At 43.2% G+C, this 12792-nt stretch overlaps 1 protein-coding gene across 1 annotated transcript in view; it reads left to right on the top strand.

The window, feature by feature from the left end:
* The window catches only part of LOC115461585 (zinc finger protein 12-like), a 64665-nt gene extending 52309 nt beyond the window's left edge, over positions 1–12356 (top strand). The window contains exons 10-11 of the mRNA XM_030191555.1: positions 2068–2187; positions 10800–12356. Coding sequence (XP_030047415.1) covers positions 2068–2187; positions 10800–12121 — 1442 coding nt within the window. The 3' untranslated portion in view covers positions 12122–12356. The remainder of the gene's footprint in view (positions 1–2067; positions 2188–10799) is intronic.
* Positions 12357–12792: the final 436 nt, after the last annotated feature.

Here is a 12792-nt window from a genome sequence, read left to right as displayed (position 1 = left end):
CTTCCAGTGGAGTTCCAGGAATCCCCTCCTCCCCCCGTGTCATTCAGGACCCCCTTCCCCTCCCTGTCGCTTCAGAACCCCCCCCCCCCCCCCTCTCTGGCCCTCCCCTTTGTAAGAGCCGGCTGTTTAAAGTGTTTACCTCCTGCATGCAGGGACTCCGCTTCAGACAGCCTTTTCTTTCGCTTCTGTTTCAGCAGTTCCTGTGGTCCCGCCGTTCCGCAAACAGGAAATGCAGAAACCCAAATCATGGCAGCATTCCATGTAGAACCCCAAAAAATAGCAAGATTCCAGAACCCCAAAGATTAGCAACATTCCGGAACCCCAAATAGTAGCAACATTCCATATTACAAATCCCATCTATACTACAAATCCCAGGGCAAGCAGTTGCTTCCCATGTCTGCCTCAATAGCAGACTACAATTTTGATGTTATAAGAGGAACTGACTTCTAAATGTAGTTATTTGGAAGTCTCTTGCTTTAGAACAAGATGCATTCATCTGAAAAAAAAAGCTTCTCTATTTTTTAACCTCCCTGGCTATAAAAGTAATCAGTAACTGGAATTATAGTTCTTGGGCTGAAACACCCGGTGGAATAACGTGTGCTCTGTTTAAAAATATGAACATGCAGCTGCAGAAAAAATGAGAATGATGCATTTCTAGAAAATCTGGAAAGAATTAGATGACATAGACTATTTTTTGTTCATATTTACTGTTACTGTAAATAGTTAGGAAGAAGAAAAAATGTCAGTATTTCTCTTTCTCCAGCAGTTGGTAGCACTGGTGTAGCAGCATTAGTAACAGAGCTCCTGGGGTGACAGTCACTAGGATTTTTCTTTCTTTCATGGTATAACTAGGACTGAGCTGGGGAGGGAGAAAGTTAATTGAGGTGGGTTTGGCTGATCATTCCTCCACCACTCTCCCCCCTCCCCCCCCCCCCAGGAGGGGCTGTTTAAGGGCTTTTGGTTCTCACACCAACAGTAAGAGTGACTCGTTGACCCACTTTCCCTTGCCACATGGTTGTCCTCCAAATTCAGGACTCTCTTGCAGCGAGGGTGCTGTGTCTCAGGCTGAATACAGTGGGACGAAAAGAAGAGGATGTCATTTTGGTATGGGTGATTGTCACTGCTATGGGCTCCGGCAGAATCGTAGTCTTTGCCTCCTGAAGAGACCAGGCTCCCTTCTTCCAGATATGGCTGCGGAGTTGGACAGGCAATATGAGTTTAAAGCTAGTTGGTTTGAATTGAAAAAGAAAAGGCAATATCATAGCTTCTTGGCACTTTATAACCTCAGCCCATTGTGGCACCCCCGATCCTAGCAGTTTCTGGTCATAATTTATCATTTATTCGTTTTATATATTGTTTCTTATTGCTGTTGCAAAACAGAACGGTTTACATTTAAAAAGAAATACAACTCATACATACAAACAAATAAGAACCCCAATCATTGATAGAAAAGCACAGCAACCCCAAATGACAAAACTAATAAAAAAATCTACATATTAAATACAGTTTAGCCTAAACTTCTACACCTTCCCTACTATCATAAGTTCTGTTCAATACAGTTTGTGAAGAGAAAAGTTTTCAGAAGTTTTCGGAAGTGAATGTAGGAATTCTGTAATCTAATCTCTTTTGGAAGTCCGTTCCAGAGAGGAGACAGAAAAAAGAAAGCCGATACACGTGTAGATTCCCATTGAGCTTTCTTTCTTACTAGTGCTTATAAACACCCTCTGTATCTGTCCTAGACATACTTGATATCTGTCATTGTTGTGCCTACTTCCACCTCTGGTTGGCTTTTCCAGGCATTCACTACCTTGATAAGAAAGAAAAATGTCCTCACATTTCTTCTTAGCTCCCCTCATTCCAACTCTGAATCCAGAGTATTGAGTCTTTCACTATAGAAAGTGCCCCTCCCCCACAACCCTGCCAGGTATTTGGATGTTTCTATCATAATCTCGTCCTCCTTCAATACATTTTGAATTCAGTACATGTCCATTCCATAAAATAACCGCTAATATTGTGTGCCGAGTACTGAGTGACTGTGGGAAACTTAATGCAGTGTTCTTACCCCAGGAACAGGCCGGGTATCCATCACTCCTGATGTTATATCCCAGATTGAACAAGGGGAAGAGCCGTACATCAGGACAGAGCCAAGGTCAGAGGAAGGAGAAGCCGGAAAAAGCAGCCGCTCAGGTGAGATGTAGCGTGGAACTGCAGAAACCCTTCACAAGCTTCTCTGGAGGTCTCTTTACTCACTTTCAGGATTTCTATTACAGACATTTGAAGCAGAGCGTCCCCCCAATGCACAGTGCGTCTGGACGAGCTTATAGGGTAGAATATACTCCCAAACCACACGGGAATAGTGGATCGGTATAAGCTCAGATGGATTAGTAGCCCTAATTCCAGTGTTGTTTTTCTAGCAAAAAAGGTGCCGGTACTCAAATGCTAGGCCACCCTTCAGGAGTGGGGTAATCAAGGAGGGACCCACCCCATAATAGCCAGGCCACCTGCAACCAGTCATAGAATCTATGACAAGACAGAATTGGTGTGTAGAGCCTGAGCGCTTTCATTAAAACTTGGGTTCCATGGGTCAATTTTAGCAGACAATGGAAAAGGTGCCAGTACTCAGTACCTCCAAGTACCCCCTCAAGAAAAGGCATGCCTAATTCCATACTGCAGCATTGACTTCCAAGTGAGAGAGATTGTTGTCATGTGTTTGTACATTGGCACCACTTTCGTGACCAGACACCTCTCTTTTTTTTTTATTATCCTGAATGAACTGAGACCTTCCTTTAGAGGAGTTTAAGGCCAGACAGCTTTTCCATTACAAATGGTAGCTGGAGTTCCGGATCAGTGACTGCTTTCACTAAAAGATGTTTTTCCTTAAAAGTTACTGTACAGATCTGTGCCCAGCGCAAGCGTTGCCTTTGGCATCCCCTGCTCTTTGGGCTCATGTTTTGGTTTTTTTTTTTTACACATATTGACTCAAAAGAGCAGGTTTATGCCCAGGGCATTGCTCCTCTTGACCACTCCTTGCGACAATTCCGTGTTCTTAGGGGGAGGGGGTTGCACAGTGCCTATTATGGTTTGATGTGTGTTAGTGTTTTTATATCTTTCTGTTTATTTATTACTGATACAGATGTTTAAATACTTGAAAGGTAGTAACATAGTAGATGACGGCAGAGAAAGACCTGTACGGTCTATCCAGTCTGCCCAACAAGATAAACTCATATGTGCTACTTTATGTGTATACCTGACCTTGATTTGTATCTGCCATTTTCAGGGCACAGACCGTAGAAGTCTGCCCAGCACCAGCCCCGCCTCCCAACCACTAGCCCCGCCTCCCACCACCAGCTCTACCACCCAATCTCTGCTAAGCTTCTGAGGATCCATTCCTTCTGAACAGGATTCCTTTATGTTTATCCCACGCATTTTTCAATTCCGTTACCGTTTTCATCTCCACCACCTCCAAACAAATCTCTTTCAGAGACGGGGAGGTTGCAGGGTGGTAGACTTAGGAGTAATGTCGGGCAATACTTTATCACGGAGAGGGTGGTTGATGCCTGGAATGCCGTCCCCGAGGGAGATGGTGGAGACAAAAAACGGTGACGGAATTCACAAACGGGGGGAAAAACACAGAGGATCCCTAACTAGAAAGAGGATGGTATAAAGACAAAACTTAAATGACTTCATGGGTGTTGATATGCTATGATCAGCAGGTGTGTCGTTTAGATGGGAACTCCAGACATGAGGAACGAAGTCCAGTGCTGGTCAGACGTCTACGATCTGCGTCCCATATATAGTAAAACAGTTCGGGATAAGCTGGAGTGGGCCTCAACAGCAACTCCAGTAACTGGGACATAAGGCCCGTGCCGGGTGGACTTCTACAGTCTGTGTCCTGAAAATGGCAGAGAGAGATCAGGATCAAGTATACATATTTTATATCACATCCGTGGTTGGTTTAATCATAAACTGATAAATGAATGTGACTGTTGGGCAGACTGGGTGGACTGTTCTGGTCTTGGAGTGGAGGAGTAGCCTAGTGGTTAGTGCAGCGGGCTTTGATCCTGGGGAACTGAGTTCGATTTCCACTGCAGCTCCCTGTGACTCTGGGCAAGTCACTTAACCCTCCCTTGCCCCTGGTAGAAAATAAGTACCTGAATATATGTAAACCGCTTTGAATGCAGTTGCAAAAACCTCAGAAAGGCGGTATATGAAGTTTCATTTCCCTTTCCCTATTTGAGATTCAACATGGAATGTTGCTATTCCACTAAATAACATTCCATGTAGATGCTTGCCCTTGCAGATCAGCAATGTGGCCGCGCAGGCTTCTGTGAGTCTGACATCCTGCACGTATGTGCAGGACGTCAGACTCACAGAAACAGAAGCCTGCGCAGCTGCAAGGGCAGGCTTCTCCATGGAATGTTGCTAGTGGAGGAGTAGCCTAGTGGTTAGTGCAGTGGACTTTGATCCTGGGGAACTGAGTTTGATTCCCACTGCAGCTCCTTGTGACTCTGGGCAAGTCACTTAGCCCTCCATTGCCCCTGGAACAAAATAAGTACCTGCATATATGTAAACCGCATTGAATGTAGTTGCAAAAACCTCAGAAAGGCGGTATATCAAGCCCCATTTCCCTATTTGACATTCAACATGGAATGTTGCTATTCCACTAGCAACATTCCATGTAGAAGCCTGCCCTTGCAGATCAGCAATGCGGCCGCGCAGGCTTCTGCTTCTGTGAGTTCGACGAACAGAAGCCTGTGCAGCCTTCTACATGGAATGTTGCTAGTGGAGGAGTAGCCTAGTGGTTAGTGCAGCAGACTTTGATCCTGGGGAACTGAGTTTGATTCCCACTGCAACTCCTTGTGACTCTGGGGAAGTCACTTAACCCTCCATTGCCCCTGGTACAAAATAAGTAACTGAATATATGTAAACCGCTTTGAATGAAGTTGCAAAAACCTCAGAAAGGCGGTATATCAAGTCCCCAGCGGCGTAGCAAGGCCAGCTGACACCCGGGGCGGGTCGCCACTGCGCACCCCCCCCCCCCGGGTGCGAGCACGGCGCACCCCCCCCTTGGCGCGCACAACCCCCCCCCCCCCCCGGAGTGTATCTTTACTGCTGGCGCTCCACCCCGCCGAGTGCACGTCGTCTCTGGGAGCTGCCGCGTCGGCTCCATTGGTTCCCTGCTTTCTCTGCCCCGTAACAGGAAGTAACCTGTTCCGGGGCAAAGAAAGCAGGTAACCAGCGGCGCCGACACCCCCCAGCGCTTGCACCCGGGGCGGACCGCCCCACCGCCCCCCCCCCCCCCTTCCTACGCCACTGCAAGTCCCTTTTCCCTTTCCCCTTTATCTGTCGGCATCTACTATGTTTATATATATATATAAGCCACATTGAGCCTGCAACTAAGGGGGAAAATGGGGGGTATAAATGTGTTAAATAAATATATAATATGTATGCACACAATGGAGAGGGTCAGAGTACACAGCAAAAGCAATCCAGAAAAAAAAGCACAAAGGGCTCTCAAGAATGGAACAAATAGACTTCATTAATGACCCGACACAGGCCGTGTTTCGGCGTAAACCTACGCCGGCCTCAGGGGTCAATTCAACGAAACATCACTCAATGCACAGGTTGTTGTATAAAGAACAATGACTAATTAACCGGAGAAGAGGTTCCTGATGCGGAGTAGAACGCCAGGGCGCCGAAACATGGCCCTTATCGGGTCATTAATAAAGTCCACTTGTTCCATTCTTGAGAGGCCTTTGTGCTTTTTTTCTGGATGTCATCTACTGTGTTATTAGGTATGTTATTATTTTTATTGGATCTAGTTTCAAATAGAATCAGATTCAGAAAACCTTATTGGCATGACAGGTCTTATGTGTGATAACTTTCAAAGTAATAGTAACAACAGTAAAATAAAGATATGTACAGAGAGGTCAATAATGAGAACAATTCCCAAGTTCTGGTGCTGGTCCATATTGTCTCTGGTCAGGTCACATTTCTTGCCTGGTGACAGGATGCAACAGATTTTTGTTGCTAGAGCTACTGTTTCATTTCTTTCCCTTGAGAGTATACCAAATTTTTCCTGCTCATATTTTCTGGGAAGGCTTTGATTTTCTCTGTTAGTTCATAGAAAAGGGTGAAATTTTGTCATACCTATTAATTTCCTTTCCTTTAGTTGGGCTGTGTCATCCCCTTTTAAAGGTAGATGGAGGTAGAGAAAACTGATCTAAAAGCTCCAGTATGCATCTGCCAAAGGTCCGTCTAGTAGAGGGCACTCATACCCCATCAATGACTGCAGCCTTATTTGGAATATGAGCTTCAACACCACATCTGTGGCACTTGTCTTTCATTTTCCAAATCTTATCACAGGATGGTACAACCTGACTAAATGAAAGAAAATTAACAGATATAACCATTTCACCTTCCTAGTCCATGGTGCGACTTCACCTTGAGTATTGCTTTTGATTCTGGTTGCTGTATCTCAAAAAAAGATATAGCAGAATTAGAAAAGGTTCAAAGAAGAGCAACCAAAATGATAAAGGGGATGGAATTCCTCTCATATGAGGAAAGGCTAAAGAGGTTAGGGCTCTTCAGCTTGGAAAAGAAACAGATGAGGGGAGGTATGATTGAGGTCTACAAAATTCTGAGTTGTGTAGAACGAGTAGAAATAGAATGATTTTTTTTACTCGTTCCAAAAGTACAAAGTCTAGGGGACATTCAAGGAAGTTACATGGAAATACTTTTAAAACAAATAGGAAATATTTTTTCACTCAAGAAATAGTTAAGCTCTGTAACTCTTTGCCAGAATATGTAGTAACAACAGTTAGCATATCTGGGTTTTAAAAAAGGTTTGGACAAGTTCCTGGAGGAAAAGTCCATAGTCTGCTATTGAGACAGACATGGGGAAGCAACTGCTTGCCCTGGGATTGGCAGCATAGTGTTTCTGCCAGGTACTTGTGACCTGGCTTGGCCATTGTTGGAAACAGGATACTGGGCTAGATAGACCATTGTTCTGACCCAGTATGGCTACTCTTATGTTCTTATGTAGTCGTCCGGGCTGGGTACCATCCTGAACAAGCAGGGTGTACCCAAGCAGACTCAATAGGAGGGGGAAGACAAGCCCCCCCCCCCCCCCTGAATGACAGCTTTACCAATGTCTGAACAAGCTGTGGCTTGCACATTAGTCCTGTAATGCTTCACAAAAGAATACAGCAGCAACTCGTCGCCGCCTGACAGATATCCTCTAGAGAAACCACCCAGGCCTTCGCCCAGGAAGTCACCTGAGCTTGAGTTGAATGAGCTCGAAGTAGCCTTGATCCATCTCATGATAAAAGCCTTGGAGGCCTCATGGCTCCTCTGAGGACCATGAAACAGGACCAAGAGTTGGTCTGAGAGACGAAACTTGTTCATCACCTGCTTGTGAAGCCTTTGTGCTGAAACTTCAAAATTCCCCTCCACAAAGCAGGGTAAACACACCTGATTCACATGAAAAAGCGAAATCACCTTGGGCAGAAAGGAGCAGTGCGAATGTCACCAAATCCTCCAAAAAGGAGTGGTAAGGGTCCTGGCAAGAAAGAACCTGAAGCTCCAACGCCCCCAAGATCAAAGTGATCATAAGAACATAAATTTTACCATACTGGGACAGACCGAAGGTCCATCAAACCCAGCATCCTGTTTCCAACAGTGGCCAATCCAGGTTACAAGTATCTGGCAAGATTCCAAAAGCAGTGGATTTTTCCGAGTTATGTGATGCAAGGTTCCACATTAGGAATCGCTGCCCGGGAAAAGGATCTAGCTGTCATCGTTGATGATGATGTTGAAACTCTCTACTCGGTGTGCTGCGGCATCTAAGAAAGCAAATAGAATGTTAGGAATTATTAGGAAAGGAATAGAAAACAAAAATGAGAAAGTTATGTTGCCTTTCTATCACTCCATGGTGCAACCACACCTCGAATGCTGTGTGCTGTTCTGGTCACTGCATCTCAAAAAAGATATAGTGGAATTAGAAAAGGTAGAGAGAAAGGAGACAAAAATGATAGAGAGAATGGGATGACTTTCCTATGAGGAAAGGCTAAAGCGGTTAGGACTCCTCCGCTTGGAGAAAAGACAGCTGAGAGGAGATATGATAGAGTTCTATAAAATAATGAGTGGAGTAGAACGGGTAGAAGTGAATCACTTGTTTACTCTTTTCAGAAATAATAGGACTAGGGGCACAAAATAAAGCTACAAAGTAGTAAATTTAAAACAAATCAGAGAAAATATTTCTTCACTCAACGTGTATAATTAAACTCTGGAATTCATTGCCCAGAGAATGTGGTAAAAGCAGTTAGCTTAGCGGGGTTTAAAAAAGATTTGGATATCTTCCTAAAAGAAAAGTCCATAAGCCATAATTAAGATGGACTTGGGAAAATCCACTGCTTTATTTCTAGGATAAGCAGCATAAAATCTGTTTTACTGTTCTGGGATCTTGCCAGGTACTTGTGACCTGGATTAGCCACTGTTGGAAACAGGATACTGGGCTTGATGGGCCTTCGGTCTATCCCAGTGTGGCAACGCTTATTTTCTTATTTAACACCAAACCACAGCAAGGAATCAGGAAACAAACCCTCCTTGAGGTTGAGAGCTCTGCTTACGGAACATAAGGTCACCATTTGAAAGTATGAGACACAGAAGCCAATGGTTTAGGCTCTTGAAATCCAACACATGTTGAAAGATGCTGTCATTTTTTGGGACAGTGAAGTAGATGAAGCATCTTCCCTGTCCCTGCTTGGACTGAGGAACAGGTAGAATGGCCTGTAGAACCAGCAAGGAATCTATGTTGGCTTGAACCGCGTTCTCAACAAGAGATTTTAAGAAAAGAGCAACCGGGCAGGAGAATTCTAACTTGTAGCTGTTTCACAGAATATCTAGATTCAAGTAACATAGGTGAACATTTCTCAAAGGAAGCAAAGTTTTTATATACTGCCTACTTGTTAATGAAAACAATCGAAGTGGTTCACAAATGAAATCACCATTCAAAACCTTCCCTTTCCCACCCTCCTTAATAAAACCTTTAACACAGAGTTTCCCAAACTGTGGTTCGGGACTCCAGATACGATCAGTAGATGGACTCACAGACATAGGGGCTGGCTACCCCTCAATGGACCTTCACTGTGATGTATGCCCAATAGTGATCCTGCAGAGTACTGGGGGTCTGTGAGTGTGAACTTATGTATTTATTTAAAAGCTTATTGTCCTAGGCGGTTAACAAACTCCTCAGCTTGGAGAAGAGATGGCTGAGAGGAGGATTTGATAAAATACTGAGTGGAGTGAAACTCTATCCTAAAATACTAGAACTAGGGGGCACACAAAGAAGCTACAAAGTAGTAAATTTAAAACAAATCGGAGAAAATATTTCTTCACTCAACGTGTAATTAAACTCTGGAATTCATTGCCCAGAGAATATGGTTAAAGCAGTTAGATTAGCGGGGTTTAAAAAAGGTTTGGCTAGCTTCCTGCTGCTACTGCTCTGTTTATGCTTTAGATACATGGGAAGAGGGGGGAGTAGGTGGTCTTTTATTTTGTTTTTATTGTCACCAGGCGACGCATGTTTTTTTACTTCTTAAAATGGGGTCATATTTCGTAAAAGTTTGGGAAACGCTACTTTAACACATCCCTGGTTACAGACATCTCGGCCTAACCCCTTATTATCAAACAAAAACTTGTACACCTACTCCAGTATATCTACTATTCTGACATGATGGGTAAAGCTTTACACAAGGATCTGTAATGGAGGCATTTTGTTCCACTGCATAGGTACCACTGTTGAGAATGCTCCTGACCTCCATCGAGCACACTGCAAGATTTGCAACGATGGGACTTCTAGTAAGTCCCTCTGGCTACAGCGCAGATTGTGTTTCAGAGCATATTCTGAAATTAGAATGATGAAACAGTCTGAGTCCTCTGTATTATTTTCAGAGTCGCTGACTTACTCACCTAGTAACAGATGCAGGATCTTTGAACTGTAAAGTGTTACTGTAGCATCACCTCTTTCTATTCCCCCACCCCCTTTTCACTGAACTGTAATAACATATTATTATTATTACATTTGTATCCCACGCTTTCCCACTTAAAGCAGGTTCAATGCGGCTTACATAGTAATAGGAATACAAAATATTGTTAGGATAAAAGTTAAGTATACCAGAATAAAAGAAGAGATGAGTAGGTAGAGAGAGGCAATGGAGAGGGGGGAGTAAGGTGGGAGATATAGAGGCATATTTTCAAAGCACTTAGCCTCCCAAAGTTCCATAGAAACCTATGGAACTTAGCCTCCCAAAGTGCTTTGAAAATATGCCTCATAGTCTATGTAGACATCTTAGGCCTGGATGAATTTGTAGTGTTTAAACCCAATGTAAGTGAATTGTTTCTTCACCGACCTGATGAAGAGAGAACTCAAAAAGCTTGTCAGATACATTAAGCTAGTCCAGTAAAAAGGTATCACCTACAACTTTCTTGTTGACCCTTATTTCCAAGAAACATTGGCTGATGTTTTCTTGTGCCCTAGTTGTCTTGTTTGGTTAATGATTCATCAAGTTGTAACAAAATGATAGTCCCTGGGGCTCATTTTCAAAGCACTTAGACTTACAAAGTTCCATAGGTTAATATGTAACTTTGTAAGTCTAAGTGCTTTGAAAATACGCTTCCCTGTGTACTAAAATCCTGTTTCAGATTTCTGTTGTGTAGTTTTTAGGGTGTGTTAGAACAAGCTTACTCTATAACATCCCACACATTGAGTTATATCTATTCTCTATTTCTTTACCCAGAAAATGATATGTACCAGAGAAGAAAAGAAGAGACACTTCCTAATGAACCCATTATACATCCAGAAGCGATTAAAACTATATCAGAGAAATGGGATACCTGTCTGTGTTGCGACTGGGGAAAGAACTTCTGGACTCAATATAATTCAGAAGAAAGGTTGAGAAACCTACCAGGAGACCCACCCAAGAATGGAACTCCTTCTGAGCAAAGCATCTGTGACATATCACACTCGTTGGAGCAGCGAAGCAACCAGACATTAAGACCACAATATATATGCAATGAGTGTGGGAACTGTTACATGGATCTGAGAACTCTCAAATCACACAAGAGATTGCATACAGGAGAGAAACCATATACATGTATAGAATGTGGAAAGAGCTTCAGTAAGAAGCCGCATCTCCTGGCTCACCTGAAAACTCACAATACCCAAGCTAAGCCAAATCAGTGTAACGAATGTGGGAAACGATTCCTTCTGAAAAGAGATTTAATAACACATGAGAGAATGCACACAGGAGAGAGACCGTTTCCATGTTCTGAATGTGGGAAATGTTTTAGCAATAAATCTTATCTGGCTAAACACCAGAAAACCCATAGTGGAGAGAGACCATTTTCATGCAACAAATGTGGGAAAAAGTTCCTTCAGAAGGAAAGTCTAGTAGTACATCAAAGGTCCCATACAGGAGAAAGACCCTTTCAATGTGCAGAATGTGGTAAAAGTTTTGCTATCAAAAGAAACCTAGTATTACATCAGAGATCGCACACTGGAGAGAAGCCCTTCAAATGCTTTGAGTGTGATAAAACCTTCAATCTGAAATCAAGTTTATCAATTCATGAAAAGACTCATATAAGTGAGAAACCATTCAAATGCATAGAGTGTGATAAAAGCTTCAGTTGGCAGTCAAGCTTAAGATTTCATGAATTGACCCATACGGGTGAAAAACCCTTCAAATGTACTGAGTGTGAAAAAACTTTCACTCTGAAATCAAATCTGATAAAACATGCGAGGACCCATACGGGTGAAAAACCATTCAAATGTACTGAGTGTGAGAAATGTTTCTGTCAAATATCAAACCTCAGGCGACATGAAATAACACACACGGGAGAAAAACCGTTTAAATGTAAAGAGTGCAATAGAGGCTTTAGTCAGAAACCATACCTAAGACTACATGAAAAGACTCACAGAGAGGAGAGAAGTGACATTAGCAGGAAAGATGGCAGCCCGGGGTTGGCAGTCCAACAGCCTGCTACATTAAACCTGCTTTTCTGGGGTGTGGGCAGCTGTATGGTTTTGCCTCTGATGGAGTCTTCGCCTTCGGAGCTATAAGAGACTGAAGAGATGGCAAGCAAATGGTGAACAATAGCCAAAAGAATATGCATATCAAGGACAAAGTATGCTAGGAGAGAAAAGCAGATAGAGGATGCCTGCCATGTGGTCACACAAAAGTCAGTGTAGAACTAGAGTATGGCCTAAGCAGGTTTCAGTCTCTTTCCATACATTGTGGGAGACCATTCACTCCTGAAAAAGAAAAAAAAATCTAGTATTCCTCCTCTCTCCACAACCTGAGGATGTTATAATGCTTTTGTATTGCTCCATGGAGCGACCACACCTTGAATACTGTGTGCAATTCTGTTCGCCGCATCTCAAAATGGATATGGTAGAATTAGAAAGGGTACAGAGAAGGGCGACAAAAATGATAAAGGGGATGGGATGACTTTCCTATGAGGAAAGGCTGAAGTGGCTGGAGCTCTTCAGCTTGGAGAAAAGATGGCTGAGGGGAGATATGATAGAGGTCTATAAAATAATGAGTGGAGTGGAACGGGTGGATGTGAATCGCTTGTTTACTCTTTCCAAAAATACTAGGACTAGGGGGCACAAAATAAAGCTACAAAGTAGTAAATTTAAAACAAATCAGAGAAAATATTTCTTCACTCAACTTATAATTCAACTCTGGGATTCGTTGCCAGACAATGTGGTAAAAGCAGTTAGCTTAGTGG

Source organism: Microcaecilia unicolor, chromosome 1 (assembly GCF_901765095.1).
Source record: "Microcaecilia unicolor chromosome 1, aMicUni1.1, whole genome shotgun sequence".
Taxonomy (NCBI): domain Eukaryota; kingdom Metazoa; phylum Chordata; class Amphibia; order Gymnophiona; family Siphonopidae; genus Microcaecilia; species Microcaecilia unicolor.
Note: the sequence above shows the minus strand (reverse complement) of the source record. Positions and strands in the feature narration are given on the sequence as shown.